This window comes from Octopus bimaculoides, chromosome 12 (genome assembly GCF_001194135.2).
Source record: "Octopus bimaculoides isolate UCB-OBI-ISO-001 chromosome 12, ASM119413v2, whole genome shotgun sequence".
Lineage (NCBI taxonomy): Eukaryota > Metazoa > Mollusca > Cephalopoda > Octopoda > Octopodidae > Octopus > Octopus bimaculoides.
In genome coordinates this window covers 8,578,384-8,596,502 of record NC_068992.1, presented here as the reverse complement: position 1 = coordinate 8,596,502, position 18,119 = coordinate 8,578,384, and the positions used below count along the sequence as shown (strand labels likewise).

The 18,119-nt window shown below is 33.1% G+C and overlaps 1 protein-coding gene across 7 annotated transcripts in view; it reads left to right on the top strand.

Annotated features, from left to right (window-relative positions):
* The window catches only part of LOC106880179 (uncharacterized), an 83,502-nt gene extending 75,236 nt beyond the window's left edge, over nt 1-8,266 (top strand). For all 7 annotated transcript variants that reach the window (XM_014930027.2, XM_014930025.2, XM_014930026.2 and 4 more), the window contains 3 exons: nt 1,017-1,318; nt 1,979-2,005; nt 6,287-8,266. In XM_014930027.2, coding sequence (XP_014785513.1) covers nt 1,030-1,318; nt 1,979-2,005; nt 6,287-7,395 — 1,425 coding nt within the window. In that variant the 5' untranslated portion in view covers nt 1,017-1,029 and the 3' untranslated portion in view covers nt 7,396-8,266. The remainder of the gene's footprint in view (nt 1-1,016; nt 1,319-1,978; nt 2,006-6,286) is intronic.
* The last annotated feature ends 9,853 nt before the right edge of the window (nt 8,267-18,119 follow it).

Here is an 18,119-nt window from a genome sequence, read left to right as displayed (position 1 = left end):
GAGATGTCTCTGATTAGTAGTTAATAAGATTATGATGTTTGGGACAGTTAACCTCTTCTTCAGAGATTAGATATTTTTCAATATTTACATCTATTTTATGTTTTGGTCTGTTTCTTTAATGTCTGATTGCCATCAGATGTCTTATTCTTGCATATGTATGTAGTACCATTCTAGATGTAGGCTAGGAATCTTTATTTCTAAACTAATTACTAAATATTTTGAAACTAATTTGGAAATACAGAATCATAGCTTGAGTCCAGTCAAGTTCTATCATATCCTCTATTATCGGTTTTAGTCATTAGACTGTGGCCATGCTGGGTTACTGCCACAATAGTTTCAGCTGATTACTTTGAACCTGGTACCTTTCAACCTTGAAATAATGAAAGGTGAAGGGACATGGATGAGATTTAAACTCAGAATATAAAGATAAGTAACCAAATACCAGAATATATTTTGCTAGGTCTTCTACTAATTCTGCCAGCTAATTGGCAGAATCATTAGAGCATTGGCTAAGAGTATTTAGTTTATGGTACGTTACATTCTGAATTCAAACTCTGCTGAAGTCAACTTTCTCAATCATCATTCTGAGCTTCACAAAATAAATTACCAGTGATTTATATTCCTATATGACACCTAAGCTGTTAATAAATTTACAATAGAAAAAATATAGCGTTAATGTATGTATTGAACATTTTTCCATTTCTGAAGTTGAGATTAATAGTCAGAAGAATTATACTAGTTCTTCTGATATCCAAGTCAAATTATTCAAACCAAAATTTACAGCCAGAAATGGTAGGGCCAAAAATTCCATGTCAAAGGCAGCAGGATTTGGGAAGATAATGATGACATTTCAATATTTATATGACATACTATGTTGATTTGTATGCCAGACAATTCAGTAATCTTATCCGCATGTTTTCTTTTTTTTTTTTTTTTTTTTTTTTTTTTTTTTTTTTTTTTTTTTTTTGCTTTTTTGTTTTTGTTTTTTTTTTTCTTTTCTTCTTTCTAAAATGTAGGTGATGAAAGGCTATGGTGGCTGAAAAGCTCAGTAATCGCGAAGATCTTATAGAAAACCTTGACTCTGAGCCAGTGTTTGATTACCTGCTCCAGCATGGTGTCATCAGTAAAGAAACCTACAATGATATTAACGAAGAAAAAGATATGCCTCTGCGGAACCAAGCTCTGCTGCAGCACTTGGAGGGCCTTCACAGTAGCAATGCGATGGCCCTCTTTATTAATGCTCTACGACAATCCGGGCAGCTTGACTTAGCAAGCTCTCTAGACTACACCAAAAGAATTAAACCCGTCCATGGTACAGGTAAACGGGATACCTTTCTTACATTTATTTATTTTACTCTTTTACTTGTTTCAGTCATTTGACTGCGGCCATGCTGGAGCACCGCCTTTAGTCGAGCAAATCGACCCCAGGACTTATTCTTTGTAAGCCTAGTACTTATTCTATCAGTCTTTTTTTGCCGAACCGCTAAGTTACGGGGACATAAACACATCAGCATCGGTTGTCAAGCAATGCTAGGGGGACACATACAGACACACAAACACATACACACACACACACACATATATATACATATATACGACGGGCTTCTTTCAGTTTCCGTCTACCAAATCCACTCACAAGGCTTTGGTCGGCCCGAGGCTATAGTAGAAGACACTTGCCCAAGGTGCCTTGCAGTGGGACTGAACCTGGCAGATTGGTATCAAAAGGATTATCTAAGATTACATTAGTTAATATACTCTTTCTTTTCTGAAGATGATAAGATGAGATTTGAGAGTGATTTAGCTGCTATTTCTTGTAGATCAAGCAACCAGTAAAACTTCTTCCAATTGAGAAATTAACCATAGGCACTGACTGGTCATAACATTGACAACAATTGTTGAGCACTTAGAAAATCTTGTTAGAATATTTTCTCTGAATTGTTGTATCAAACCGTTTTTCACTTCCTTTTATAATTTTCAGGTTATTTGCAAAGAGACCGATATAAAGGTAAGCCACTAACTTCAAAGCACTCGTCTTCTTTATCCTTCTTCTTTATCCTTCTTCTTCATCTTCTATATCCTACTTCAACTGACTCATGGCATGTTTCACATAATCCAAGATTTCTTTCCCTCCAATATCCTGCTATTAGTATTTTACAGATTTCTATTGATTAATTGATTACATAGAAAGAGAAAGAGAGAGAGAAGTTTAAGGTTAAAACTTGCCATGCTGCTACTCAGCAAATGTCTCTATTCCTGTTCTCTATCAGTAGACTAGCATCATGGTTGTATGAATTTCTTTCAGATTTTTAGTATTGTAAATACCTAACGCCTTATTCCAAAGGCTATGTTTCATCCATAGAATCAATTGTGTTTCATCTCTGGTCAGCTACTGGCTCTCCATTAAAGTTCATGTGCACTTCACACAACTCACTCTTCCACCTGAAAAAAATGCAGTATACATTGGACAATGTAGTCTCTGCTGATGAAGGTGTAACATGTTGAAATCTGTGATTTATATATATATAAGTATATTAAGTATATGGTTTAACTTATAAAACAAAGTTCAACAAATATACATATAAATATAGAGACATACATACACATACTTGTACACACACATACATATGCATAACGACATATATATAGCATCAGATATAAATACAAACAACATATAGCCATTTATACAAATACATATATATATACAAATATACGATCATTCATATATACTACTTTTATATAATCCAATTGTATAATCCAATATACAATTGGATTCATTTCTACTATTAGATCCACTCACTTCATTGTCAACCAATTTTCCATTACTATAATAAGATTTATTGGAGTTCCCATTCTTATTACAATATGCAATTCTATTCCAGTATCCCTGCTTTTTTTAAGGGCATCATTATGTCTATTCAACAATATTATTAAAGATTTCCTCATTAGAGAATAAATAAGAAACCCATCTCAAAATATTATCAACCAAAGTTCTTGTGATCGCTTCAGGATGGTTACTATGAAAGTTGATATATTTTAAATTATTGTTGGGTTTATAATACATACTGTATAGGCTAGTAACAAGGTTCAGATTAACATCCAGGTATATGTACATATATATATATATATATATATATATACGAGAGGTGTCTGAAAAATTGTACAACACTGCTAGGAGTTAAATTGTCCAATATTTCCATTTGTGAGCTGACTATTGAAAATAACCATGAAATAAAAGAAGAAATTTTGAAAATAATTCTTAAAGATTCCGATTCTTAAATGTTAAAAATATAAAAATTAAAGAAGGGAGAGGGGGGTAAATAATAAAAAGAATAAAAGTAAAGATTGAGTGCATAATCCAGACTTCTGCCTTTCATTACATTAGCAAAATATGATCTCATGTCTATCAAGAGAAATGCTCTTATATTTCACTACACAAGTTCACATTTTTAATTAAAAAAACAGACTTTGACACAAATACAAGTTATGAAAACCAAAAAACAAAGATAATTATCTTAATTTAGTCATAATAATTAGAGATTATTATTTAGATTAAGATATCAGATTTGCCCTACTGAACTGAATTGTGTTTCATGACAATTTCATTTAAACAAATTCTAGTTGCTTAAACTAAACTTGTCTACAAACAATATTCACTCATTTTAAAACATAAAGTCCTAAATTTCTTGCCAGAAAGTTAGAAAGTTGTGTCTAAATTTATCAAGAGAAAAGAAATATTTTATTCGAATCATTTTTATTATATATCTAAACTATAATTTTTAACACTTTCGCTGCGAAATTAAATTTCATAGTCATTCCCTTAATGATGTTAGTTATCCACAAAACAATAACTGACTTTTACAGCATGAAATAATCACTGTCTTTTTATCTGCTTTGGCTGACTACTAACATTGACTATTAACAGTGCTTGTAAGCAAAAAATCAGCTCAAAATGATATATCCATTGCATGCTGGCTGGTGTCAGTTGTTTTTCTGACTTATTTGATGAAGGTGATTATATCAAGGCTGTACAGTGCCTTTTTTCCATGGCCTTCATTGCTCATTTTATTGTTGACATCATTAATCTATACGATGTCCTTGGTTCTTGTTTATCAGATTTCTTGATTGTAAATAAAATAGCCTAGTGTAGAATCTTGACAGAGACCTTTCACGCATGCACACACACACACACACACACACACACACACACTAAATGACATGAGCATGGAACACTTACATTCAGAACTCTTCAGTTCCTTGACAGTGATTTGTTTGTCAGCTGTGGCAAGTTTAATACATGTTTAGTATATTTAATACATTTACTTCCATGTTTCCAGTGATATTCTGCTCTACTTTTGTTGTTACATGTGGTTTATCTACACACAGTGGAGGCACAATGGCCCAGTGGTTAGGGTAGCAGACTCGCGGTCATAGGATCGCGGTTTCAATTCCCAGACCGGGCGTTCCAATGGCACAAGTGCCAATCAGGCAGTACTGTTGGAAATTATCTGCTAATAAATCTGCACTGATTCTCCTGATATTATAACAATGAAACCCATTGTTTAATGTTATGTATAGTAACCAGTATTGGGTAACACCATTGATTTATACAGAAACAGCCCAAGCCAATGAGCCACCACATGATCTTTCAACTTGCTAGAAATAGCAGCTCAAACTCCCACAAATCATCTTTAAAATGAAATGGACCCACTGAATGACAGTTGAAATGGACTTCAATAATTGATTAATGACAGTACCACCTGATTGGCACTTGTGCCACTGGAATGTTAAAAGCACCGTCCGAGCATGATTGTTGCCAGGCCACTGACTGGCTCTTGTGCTGGTGGTACGTAAAAAGCACATTCGAGCGTGATCGTTGCCAGCATCGCCTTACTGGCACATGTGCTGGTGGCATGTGAAAAACAACGTTCGAGCATGGTCGTTGCTAGTGCTGCCTGACTGGCTCCCATGCAGGTGGCACATAAAAAACACCTTTTGAGCATGGTCGTTGTCAGTACATAATTGGTTTATTCCATATTACCATTATAAAAAAAAAAATTAAGTTGGTAGGTGTTTTACCTAAACAGCCAAGTTTTAGTTGTCAGGTTTAGTTTTAATTCATTACTTGTAAGCTTTGTTAATAAAAGAAATCAATTTTTCCAAACTGTATAAAATAATATTGATAAACAACAATGTAAAATCTGTATTTTTTTTTTTTTATTGATTATCATTGTTTATTGAATATTAAACTAAGATGTAACATCTGGCTTAGTATGCAACCTGTTAGTGTCACTAAGTTTGTGTGACCGAAATTAAATTGAAACTTATAATAACACGCTGACCTGAATGAATAGTGAACAGAAATGAAGTCACACTGGGGAAAAAGTCACAATTTTGGACAGAGGGAAAATGTTACATTTCATTTATACATCATAAATAATAAATAATACAAATAAACAAGTATTAGCTTAAATCACTTACTCACTGGTTATACATAACCTGTACACAGATTATATTTTCACATGCAAGTGAAAAAAAATATTGAAGATATTGATTAAAATATTTTATCTAATGTCATTTATTGAACTTTTTCTGTGACTTTTTCCTTTGTTGCTTATTTAAATATGCTAAAACTAAATTGCCACTAAGTTTTCAGTTCAGAATACTAGAATTTAATTTCTTTTTTTAGAAATTATGCAATTATATGAAGTTATAAGAAACAAACATTAAACATTTGACTGTGTAATTAAATTTCATGGTCATTGCTATAATGATATTAATTATCCACCAAAAAATAGAATTGATATTTTCTGTTTCTCTGCAATACTTATTTCGGTGGATATGAAAGTTGTATATACTAATATACAATGTGAAAGTCCTAAAATATATGGTCACTATTGCAGTCTAATATGGTCACTATTTTGACAGCAGTAATATATATGGGATTTATATTTCTTACTTATTCAGTTCTAAAAGGTTGTTTTTATTTTCAACTATTTAATTTAATATCAACATTAGGTTGGATGTGTCTACTGTGCAATATTACACAACTCATTTTTGATGGTTCAACATCTTTTCTGTGAGGTCATCAGTTGTGAAATCTAACCACAAATCTACCCATTTATAAATGTTGTGTGTGTGTGTGTGTGTATATGTATTGTGAAAATAAAATAACTTTTATGTGTTGGAAATCAGTTTTATGTCCTTGTTTTAAATGTAATTATGCTTTTGAAGACATTAATTAATTTTTTTTTAAATTTGTAATATTTATCTTTGTTTTCAATTCTAGGTCAAGTGGCTATACGCATCCAGGTGGAAGCTGTTAAGGCACTTGTTCCAAAAATGGAACTCTTGGATAGAGTGAGTGTTGAAGACCTTAGTAGCAGCACAGGAACACACAGTGTCGAAATCAGCTTCTCTCCAAGTCGACGACGTCACTGTTCTTATGAGAATATGACATTATTAGAGTCGCCTGAGGAGGGAGCAAATATTCAACCACATCTCATCAAAGAGTATGCTTACAGTCATGAAGATGATGACGATATCATCAAACCGAAGAGATGCTGGTGCATCTGCTTCCCAAGCCTATTCCGTCGTAAAAAAGACCCCAAACAAAAGAAGCATAATGTTCCAAATCGTCGAGATCGGACACAGCAAGTTACTCCTCCAGACATTTCACGATATACCAATGTAGTGACCAGCTCTCCATCTACTCGCATTAAGTGGCATGAGGAAAGGGCATCGCTAAATGGCAAATATTATCTGAACAGAAAGTCTAGCAAAAGTCACAGAAATGAGAATCCTAATATTACTGATATTGTTCATTACAAAAATTCCTTGAATGAAAGTCATTATTCCTCTCCTGAATCTTTAAAAAGTCGACACTCTGGTAATTCCGTTTTGATTCAAGGCTACAGGAGAGATTCGAATAGTATTGCCTCAAGCAAAAACAGTATGTTCCCTGGGCCTTCCCCTGCTAAACAAGGTATGTTCATGTCACTGGAGCAAGGGAGATCGATATCTAGGAAAGTTGAATTGGCAGAAGAATGGCGTGGCGACGGAGAGGTTTTGGATGAGAAGGCTCACAGGTTTTATGTCCTCTTTGATAGTGCTGGAAACTCACACTATACAAACCTAATAAAATATTTCGAACAAGATCGAGGAACACTTGTTATGAGTGCGCTTCGAAGAGACACGTTAGTTGTAATGAATATTTGTATGACAAAAGATCAATTAAAACAATTGCAGTCAGATTATTCAACTGGCAAGCTAACCCGTGATATTGAGCAACGGTTGGTCAACATGCAGGTGTTAAATGCTGTTGATGCCAAAGAGTTGCGTCTTTCCACTATTATAGACGATAGTGAATTCAGCCAAGCTGAAGAAGAGCTTGGTTGAAATGCTGACCAATGAAAAATGGATAGTAATTCCACTGAGTGACTATGTTTTGGTGCTCTTCGACATTAAATTATTGAAACATTTTTGTATCTTATATCTGCTAACATATTTCGGAACAAAACACATCATTATATTTATAAAATTTTCAACTTAAAATTTATAAGTTAGTGAAGTTTTATGTTTTTCGTTTTTTTTTTTGTTTTTGTTTTTGTTTGAACATATTTAATGTCAAGCATTACAAAAGGCTTTGTTAGTTCTACTTAGTATATTTCTAGGTTAGAATGAGTTTTAAAACGCAAATACTGTGCTACCAAAAGCTTATTTTAAATTGTTCAATTTATATCATGAAAAAAAAAGGGGAAAAAACTTTCTTTTAACCGAGCAAATTTATGAATTAGTAAGCCTGTAAAATACCAGCTATTCCATTATTTATAGAGAAACTTCTCTTGGCTTACTTAGCAAGATAGTTTTACAATTTTTATTTTGAAGATTTTGTCAGGGAAAGGAAACGCCCACTTTTGACTTAAGCTCACAAAAGTTATCTACCTTTAAGTAAAGAAATAACAGCACAAATAACAAACGAAATAATTTATAATTAATGCCAAATTGTTTTTGTTATTATTATTTTAAATATTTTGTGAAAGATGTTTGGGTATGAGAAACTTTATTTCTATTTATTTTTCTGGAACATAAAAATGCCACTCTCCTAATTCGCAAATAATATTGTCTGATAATTTTGGCCTCGTAGATATCAATCATTATATTCGCAAGAAACCCACTCATATTTTGTTATAGCAAATATTTAATGATAACAATTAAAAATATATATATTTCTCCCAACGAATAAAAATAAAATAAAATGAATAAGTAATATCGTCTTTTATCTCTTATAGAGGCAAAATAATTGACTTTAACTTCCTCTACAAAATAATTGCTACAAAGCTCTTTAAAATACTCGTTAAGGGAGAAAAAGTCCCAACCACATTTTGGAAATAGATTAGAAATATATAATAAAAATTACATATTTTATGAATGACAAACAGTAATCTTTTACTATCATTTTATAATCGATTGTTTTAGTTTGCACACTGATTGGTAATTATTTTGACTGAAGTTAGTTTAATTATAATTCTGATTGTGTAAAACCATATAAAGCTAAATATATGTGATTAGCCATGCAATTACTAGACAAGAATCCTCGTCTGGGAGTATTTAAAAAAAATATCTTAAGAAGAAGGGAGACAACAGCAATAATTTTTCAACACCATAAACATGCACATTGGAGAAGATCTGATCTTGAAAGCTAACTTGTGAAAACAGACATGTTTCGGTCTTGTTCGACCTCCTCAGTGAAGTATATTCTACCCAGATGGCAAGACTAAGCCTGATCAATTTATATAAATATGGAGATAGAATGTAGTGATACTGATAACAAATATTAACAATATGACTGAGATGTAAGTAGCTTGGGAGTATTAGTATACTAAATATATGGTACATATCCTTATATATAAATGCACACATGTGTGTAATATAACGAACTGAAAATTATATTCCCTTTGTTTCTATATCTTTTTTATCTTTTTTCAGTCATTGGACTGTAGCCATGCTGGGCCACCACCTTGAAGGGTTTTGATAAATCTATTGCAGTACCATTCTTAAAGTTTGGTACTTATTCTGTTGGTCTTATTTGCCAAATTGCTAAGTTAGTGGAAAGTAAATAAACCAATATCAGTTGTCATATGGAGGTGGGACAAAAACAAAGATATGCACCACCACACAATTTCTGTTTAACAAATTCGCTCACAAGGCATTAGCTTGTAAATAAACGACATAAAGAAAACATATACATTTACTGAGTGTACAACTGGATGGGGGACAGACACAGAGAGTCCCTAATTTTTCATCAGTTATCAACCAAAATGGTAATACTCAGTCTTGTACCATTATTTATATATATAAATCAAAACCTTGTTAACTGAGTAGAATTCGCTTTGCTGTTGAGATCTCATAAGCCCGAAACACATCTGTTGCTTTCACTCATTGTCTTTAAAGACCAGGTTCACTCCAATCTACATTGTCTGTATTCTCCAAAAATTGTGTTCGACTAGTCTTCTTTGAGTTAACTTTCCAACTTACTCATTGTTTTTAGATTTGAGAGGTCACAGGGAGTTCTTGTCTGTTAATTGTTTGGATAATCTCAGTTGATGGCAGTTTTCAACATAGTTTGTTATACATGGAGTCTGACAGTATTTGATACAAACATGTGGGTGTACATAAATGTGTTTTTATTTATGTATATGTATGTATTTAGGTATGATGTATGTATGTACCTTTTCTCACTTTAAAAAGCTTCAGGCACAAGCATTGCTTGATTTTTTTTTAACATTTCTATTATGTGTTATGTACTGCAACTGGTTGTAACTGAGGAAGGCAAAACACAGACTAGAAACTTCTATAATGGAATGAAGGCATGTGCCAGCTTGGGTGGTAAGCTCTCTGAACACCTGTTGGAAGAGCCACCCATCATTGTCACATCAGGCTCCAAGCAGAATTGAAAAGCTACATCCATGTCATACATGTTTACAGAGAATAACCAAGCAATGGCATTACTTGAAATCAAGTTTTAACCATCATATACATGTGTTTGTATATATATGAAAGTACATGCATATATATATATATATATATATATATATATATATATATATAGGTAATATTTATCCCCCACTTAAATGTGGATGTTCTGTTGGAACAAACTATAGTTTTATAGAACGTCTACATTTAAGGGGGGATAAATATTACCTCTTGGTACTAATACTACCTCTGTCACTGTGTGTATGTGAAGTTATGTATGTTTGTATGTCTATATGTATATTTTTATATGTGAGTGTGTGTGTATGTATATATATATATATCATCATCATCATCGTTTAACGTCCGCTTTCCATGCTAGCATGGGTTATATATATAGGGATAAAAATATATATATATATAATAGGGATAAAAATCCAAAATTACAGGTAATATATATCCCAAATAGGTCTCTCAACAGATCTCGCTCTTTACAACAGGTATATAGTGTAAGATTTCTGGAATGCAGCTGTCTTCCATTCTCATAAAAACCAACTCTACAATGTTGAGGTTTCATGAAGATTTGCAAGTCTCTATATTTCCCTTAGAGAGAACACTTTGTGTTTAACAGTTTATGACCTTCAGTCATAAATTCTTCTGTTGCTAGACTCACATCTCACATTCCATACAAAAGAATATGAGAAAGATATCTTTCTCAGTGCATCTGCACTTTTTATGCTCACTAGAGACACCAATTACACCTAAAACAATAGAGAAATTTCTAAGTGATTTTAGTTATTTTTACATAAATAAAACATGATGACACAGTATTTCCAGTAGAGATAAACCTTGACTGTAACAATTATTTGAGTATCATTGAAGTAATAGGAGTGAGCAGAAAGGATTGCAAGTTCTTATGAACCATTTGATAAGTCACTTAAAACTGTTACTAACCTAAATGTCTGCTGCTAAAAATTTTCACTAAAACATGTAGTCTTCAGTCGTGTGTGTGTGAGTGAGTATTGAATTGATTGAAAGGTGATTTTGTTTTCTTTCTAAATTTGCAATGAAATTTTATAATCTATTTAAATGTATTTTGTGTGCATCTTGTTTGAAGCAAGGTAAGCCAAAAAACAGTTGTAAAATATAATGGTGTATACCACCTGCTTATAAGAAAAGTCTGTGGAGTTATGCCTTCTTACACACTGAGACTGACATTCTTTCATTGAAAATGTGTATGATTTGGTAATTGAAATTTTAACACTAGATTTTGATTTGACTAGCCAGATTTTTTCTCAGTTTACCAATTTGAAGATATTAATTTATTAAAAAAAAATACAGGTACATGTATGAATATGAAGATCTTGACCAGTGGAATTTCAATGTTATGGGGTTCCTGTTGCATTCAAGTACAAATTGTCTCCAAAGGGGCAAATAATCTCATTAACAATCATTATAGCTGTGAAACATCGGGTAACTGGCCATATCGATCATATATATATATATATATATATATATATATATATATATATATATATATATATATATATAAGAAGAAAAAGAAAATGAAGGTGGGGAAGTTAATAATTTATTATTAACAGCAAATTAATCATTATCCCTAGGGATGATTAATTTGCTGTTAATAATAAACAATTATTACCTTCGCAATCTCCATTTTCTTTTTCTTCTTTTATATGAATATAAACTATGTTTTTATTCATATACCTATTATTTTAAGGAAATTAATTCCCCCAAAATACTAAGTATTGAACCCATATTTCGTTGGATGAAACCATCCCTTCATGAGGTTAACATAACCTCTAATCGAATTATATATGCATGTTTTTAGAGTGAAAGAGAGGAGGAGGGAGTGGTTCTAGTAACATTTCTTGATGCCTTGTGGTTCAGTGTCCATTTTCCAATGAGTTTGAAAATGTTCAGTTGCCTTATTAGAACTGGTCTCTTCGCTTTAGAACTTACTTGAAAGCTGTCACTAAATGGTCTGATTATTCTCTTAGTGTTTGCTCAGAAATCAAATTTTGAGGAAGAGAATTTGTTACTTGGAAATCCATTGAATAAGAGGAGCTGAAATATCCTGCCACTGATTCTCTGACAAGGAATGCTCTAACAGAAACAAAATTGGCTCAAATAGTAACATTCCATAAATGACTTCCATCTCTCCATCAAACACCTTCATGTCATGTTTATTTGCAGGTGCTTATTTTGAACTTTTAAACTTTTATAGTTTTGAGAAATTCTTTAGAGCCTGCCATTTCTCTTTCATAATTTTCTTGGTTACAAGAAAACAGCTTATTAAAAGTAGATATTTAGTTAGTAATATCATCATCATCATCGTTTAACGTCCGCTTTCCATGCTAGCATGGGTTGGACGGTTTGACTGAGGACTGGCGAACCAGATGGTTGCACCAGGCTCCAGTCTGATCTGGCAGAGTTTCTACAGCTGGATGCCCTTCCTAACGCCAACCACTCCGAGAGTGTAGTGGGTGTTTTTACATGCCACCGGCACAAGGGCCAGTAAGGCAACACTGGTAATGATCACGCTCAAATATATAATATATATAAACTATGTAATTCTAACAGACCTCAAACTTGAAAGTCATTCTTGTCAAATATCTATAGTTGATAAACTAAGAAATGTCCTTAAGCAGTTAGTAGCTTGCATCATGTAACTGGAGCTATAGGTTATTTGTACCAATAATTTCAGTCAACAGAAGGATATCTGGTGTTTCAGAATGTCTTTAGATTATAGCCAAGTGCCTCACCAAACATAGATGTGATGATTTTCTTGTGTGACAAGCTTCCAACTCTCTCTGAGATGGTTGGAAATATCAACTGTAATTTTATATGCGTGGGTCTTTTGCATATATTTTAGTTTCTGCTATTTCACTCTCATATAATTAATTATGTACCAACACTTGGATGTATCAATAGACTCTCATCTGGTTGTTAGACTGAGTAAAATAATTTGTTCAAATTCAAAACAAAAAAACAAAGGAAGAAGCTCTTTTTCAGTTAGGGCTTCTCAAATCATTGTCTGTTATCACCTTTCCATGAAGTATAGTTGTTGTCCAATCACTTCTCTGAAACCTAATTTGTCTCTGAATAGTATAGAATGTATTAATCTCTGCTTTTGAAGGCTTCTTTCAATAATAATATGGATATATTTACGAATACAATATAATGAGAATATATTCACAATTTCAACACAGCAAGGGTATATTCTACAGCAGTGACTGAATGCAGAATTTTTATTTTGTTTTTTTAAATTTATTTTTGTTTTTATAGCAGAGATGAAAATGACTGTTTCTTCTCTCTTAGCAACCAAGACAAACTAAACAACAATGGGAGAGGGGAGTCATATTTCGGTGTCACTATTTTGTCAGACAAGCTTTTCATACAAAACTGTAAAGGTAGGTCTGTAACCTTACATCTTCCCTCATAAGGAAAGAAGGTGAAAGCAAGGAGAAAAGGGTGGAATTTGAATTCATAGGGGTGGATAGTTTTTTGCAGAGTTTAAATGATAACTACTTTATACGTTTACTTGCGTGTATGTCTATATGTACGTGACTGTGTGTGTGTGTGTAATGTATGTATATAAATATTGTGTATGAATTCATATGTATATATAAATGCTTACGTGATAATAGAAATGTATGTGAATATGTACATATATATGCATATGTGTCTATATGTGTTAATTAGCTGACACTTCTCAACTGTATTCTATTCTTCACATTCTGACATTAAATAAAAATTATTTTTATACTATGAGGTCTGACTGCCCTTAAAGGAAAATCTGAACAGATGTTATTACTAAGAATCTAACAATGGAATTCAAAGACCAAGTCTTCAATGACAAAACAGTGCTGATAACACAAATGTACCTATGAGTGTGTGTGTGTGTCCCCATTATTATCATTTAGTGTTTTCTCTGCTGATTATAGGTAGGATGAGTCTACATTTATGACTTATATCATTCCTCTTTATCCTGTAACATCCTATTAATGTGTCACATCTTGATATTTAGATGTATCTCTTCTCCCATGGTCTTTTTATATCCCTGTATGTTCCACTGTTAGTCTAAACACCAGCTCAGTCATCTCCCTTGATGTTTTAATGCCTGCCCACTTTCCCCCTCTCAGAACTACCTTTTAGGCAGAAGGTTAAAATTATACACCCAAGGAGTCATACCTGACTCATTTTTCCTCAACCTCTACTGGGCTTCACGTTTTCAATATCTGTCCCTCATTCACCATAAAGTGTGAACATATAACTTCACACTTCATGTACATGGTTCATATAATCTGCTTTTGTATGGTGAACAAGTCTCTGCACTCCTTTCCCCTCTTTATTACTCTAGCTATATGTTCACTTCATCTATTTTTTTGCCCTTATTTGGTCACTGAGGTAATACAAAAAGGAAAACTATCAACAATGTCAAGCAATCCATCTGAGTAAAATTCATTGACATCATTTCATGCAAGCAGTTACTGATTACCTTCTCCTGCTCATTTAGTCATCATCATCCTCGTTTTAACATCCACTTTTCCATACTGGCATAAGTCAGATGGAATTTGTTAAGGCTGATTTCGTTATGGCAAGCCGCCTTCCTGTTGCCAGCTTTCACTTATTTCCAAGCAAATAGTTCCTCATGACCCAGTATGTTTTCATGGAAGATTGGAAATGGACACCACTTGCATAACAGTGAAACTTGTTTACAACTATCATGATGTCAAGCCAAGGTGACAGTAATATACACCTGCATACACACATGCATACTTATTTCAGTTTCTATCTACCAAATACACTCACAAGGTTTAGTCGGCCTGGGGCTGTGGTAGAAGTCAGTTGTCCAAGGTGCCATGCCATGAGAGTGAACCTGAAACCATGTGGTTAGGAAGCAAAGTTTTTACCATGCGGCCACACCTACATCTACACCCATGCCTGTGCCTACACTAGCTAAAAACTTGGATCTCACTCACTCTAACAGAGATTCCACTGCTCCTTTTCAATACATATTGTTTGCACTAAATACTCAATATTGAGTTTCTTACCCTCTACTTACTTGTTGTCATCAGCTTTATCTCATATCCAAGAATTTAGTTTCTTCTTTGCTGAAAACTTCCTCTATGGTGATGGTGTTGATGACTCTGTAAACTAATTCTTGCATTGAAGAGTCAATGACATTGACTGCATAGGTGTAGGATGTGGTCGATTTTGTTGAGCCTTTCTCTCCTATCATTTGATTTCTTCCAAGCCTGTGACTGTACCAAATGGTGGTGTCCTATCATGTCCCTGCTACATCTAAAGCAAATCACTACCCAGACATCTCTTGGATTTTGACTTCCTGTTCCTAACCAGTATTTTATAGTCTTTGTACTGTTGATTTTTATGATAAGTTCAGTATTAGATTGTTTCATTGCTTCAGCTGCCTTTATAAATTCTTCACTAGCATTCTTCCTCTCTTCACAAGGTATACATTTCCTCCAGATTTCTCTGGTACCAATATATTTCAGGTTTTGACAGGTACAGAGTCAGTTTCAGTGGATGCAGATTTTGTGCAGGAGATGCCATGTCTCCATTTGGCTCTACTTCCATTTACCTTACTTTGGCAACAAAACTTTAATACTGCATGTCCATTTACTACTCTTGTTAATATATAACTCAGTGAAGGTGACAAATTTCTAGAATCATTAGCACACTAGGTGAAAAGCTTAGTGGCAGTTTGTCTGCCTTTATGTTCTGAGTTTAAATTCTGCCAGTTAGCTTTAACTTTCATCCTTTCAGGCTTGTGAAAATAAGGTTGATGTAATATATGATGTACATATGAACATGCAATATATATATATATATTGCATATATTTCCTGTATAATTATTGTTGTGTAAAGGAGGAGAATAGTGGATTGTAAGAGAGCTGAGAAAATGCCTAGGCAGTATTTAGTTATGTCCCTTTATATCCTGAAGTAAAAAAAAATCACTTTACTTTTCATCCGTCTGTGATGGAGGTGGGATGATAAAATAAAGTGGTGGTAAAGTACTAGGTTCAATTTGTCACCCCCTACCCCTTCCTTACAAAAATGTGTGGCCCTGCGCCAGTTGATATGAATCAATATTATGAGATAAATAGTATCAATAGGAGATTTATTTGTGTTTATTAAGAGATAACTAGCAATAGCTTAGATTTAGTTGTGGCTTAAATTTTTATTTCACTGATATATTTTTAATTGATGGAGATGGGTGGACGAAAACTATTTATGTTTTGAGTTCACATTCTACCAGGATCAACTTTGCCTTCTATTCTTCTGAGGTCAATAAAATACTAGTCATGTACTGGAGTCAATATAACCTACTGAGACCTTGTGGTGCCTATGCTAGAAATCAATATTATATTTATAATAAAGAACTTTGATTTTAATTGTCACTATATAATTAAACTCTGCAGATTAATTGTATTTTCATTTATTTTCATGATAAATTAGGAATTATCAATTCTGAAATTTTTTGTCCGACTGAAAAGCAATGATTTTACTTTAATGATTTACAGATAATGCTAAAGCAAATGTACAATGGAATAACTAATTCGTCTTGCACACTTAACCATGGCTTTGAAAGTAAATGATTTTCAATTTATAACTGCTCATTCATTAAATTATTTTTATATAGTTCTTTGGTGTGTAAATGACATTTGCGAAATTTATTCAATACTAAAATATTTATTTAATCATACCAATGAAAATATGTTTTACTTAAATGTGATAGAATGTATTAATTCATGTAAAATATTTTATATGATGTTAATTATCTCTGTAAAAACTATTCAAAGATAGTACTGCATCAAATATCCTTCACTAAATCATTCCCCTACAAAACCAAATGATTGCAAACCTTAGTCTTCCACTTACTGCTCCTTCTATTATTATTTTAACGGCCTCTAAGGTGGTAAGCTGGCAGAATCGTTAGCACGTTAGGCAAAATGCTTAGCAGCATTTCGTCCTTCTTAACATTCTGAGTTCAAATTCCACCAAGGTCAACTTTGCCTATCATCTTTTCAGGGTCAATAAAGTAAGTACCAGTTTTGAGCACTGGGGTCGATATAATCAACTTATCCCCTCCCCTGAACTTGCTGGCCTTGTGCCAAAATTTGAAACCTTTATTATTACAGCCTCTAATCATTTGAAACTAGAATAAATAGAAAAACTGAGTGCCATTCAACACATTTATCTGTCCTTCTCTTACCATTCCAGTGTATCTCACCAGAGTCTCTTCTTTCAGGTCCTCTATGCTCTACACACCTTTTCTCCAATCCTTCCTCTTCAAAACTGTACAAATTGTTTCTCTCTCTCTGCATATTCATAGTACAAAAAAATTTATTGTTACATTTCACTTTTACAATCATAAGCCAAAACTTGCTTGTTTAAGCCAGAAGCCTTAAACACCATTCCAATGGACCTGGATTTTTCTAGTTTTGTGGGGATTTTTAAAAATAAAATTTGCAACTTCTTTTGTCTGGTAGAGCTTGCAAGGGTGACGGGTGTTGGCCCAGCTCCTCTGTCTAACTTATGTGTATTTAGCTATATGTACATATATATATATATATATATATGTGTGTGTGTGTGTGTGTTAACATATGTATGTATAAGTGTATGTGTAGGATATATGTATTTTTTTATTATTTTAGTTGGTTGACGGTTGCAACATTGACTTAAGAGCTGAGAACGTCATGCATGCTACGTAACAAATTGGTAACTGCCATTCATGAAAATTACATTCCTTAATTCATTTGATAACTTTCTGCTAACTAAAAATAACAAAAAAATATATATCATGTATTAAGTTCTGCTTATCCTGTTTGTTCTAGCAATCCTAACACATATGCAATATATACATACATACATACATACATACATACATACATACATACATACATACATACATAAATGTACATACATTCATACATACGCACACACAAACATACACACATATATATAGTTAATAATTAGCAGAAGTTACAGAGTGACTCAAGGGTTGAGCATTTCGTTCTTTGGCACTTACCAAATGCACAAAACTTTTGGCCCCGAAGTCACTGTAATTTCTGCTGATTATTAATAATGAAAAGAAATATGTATCA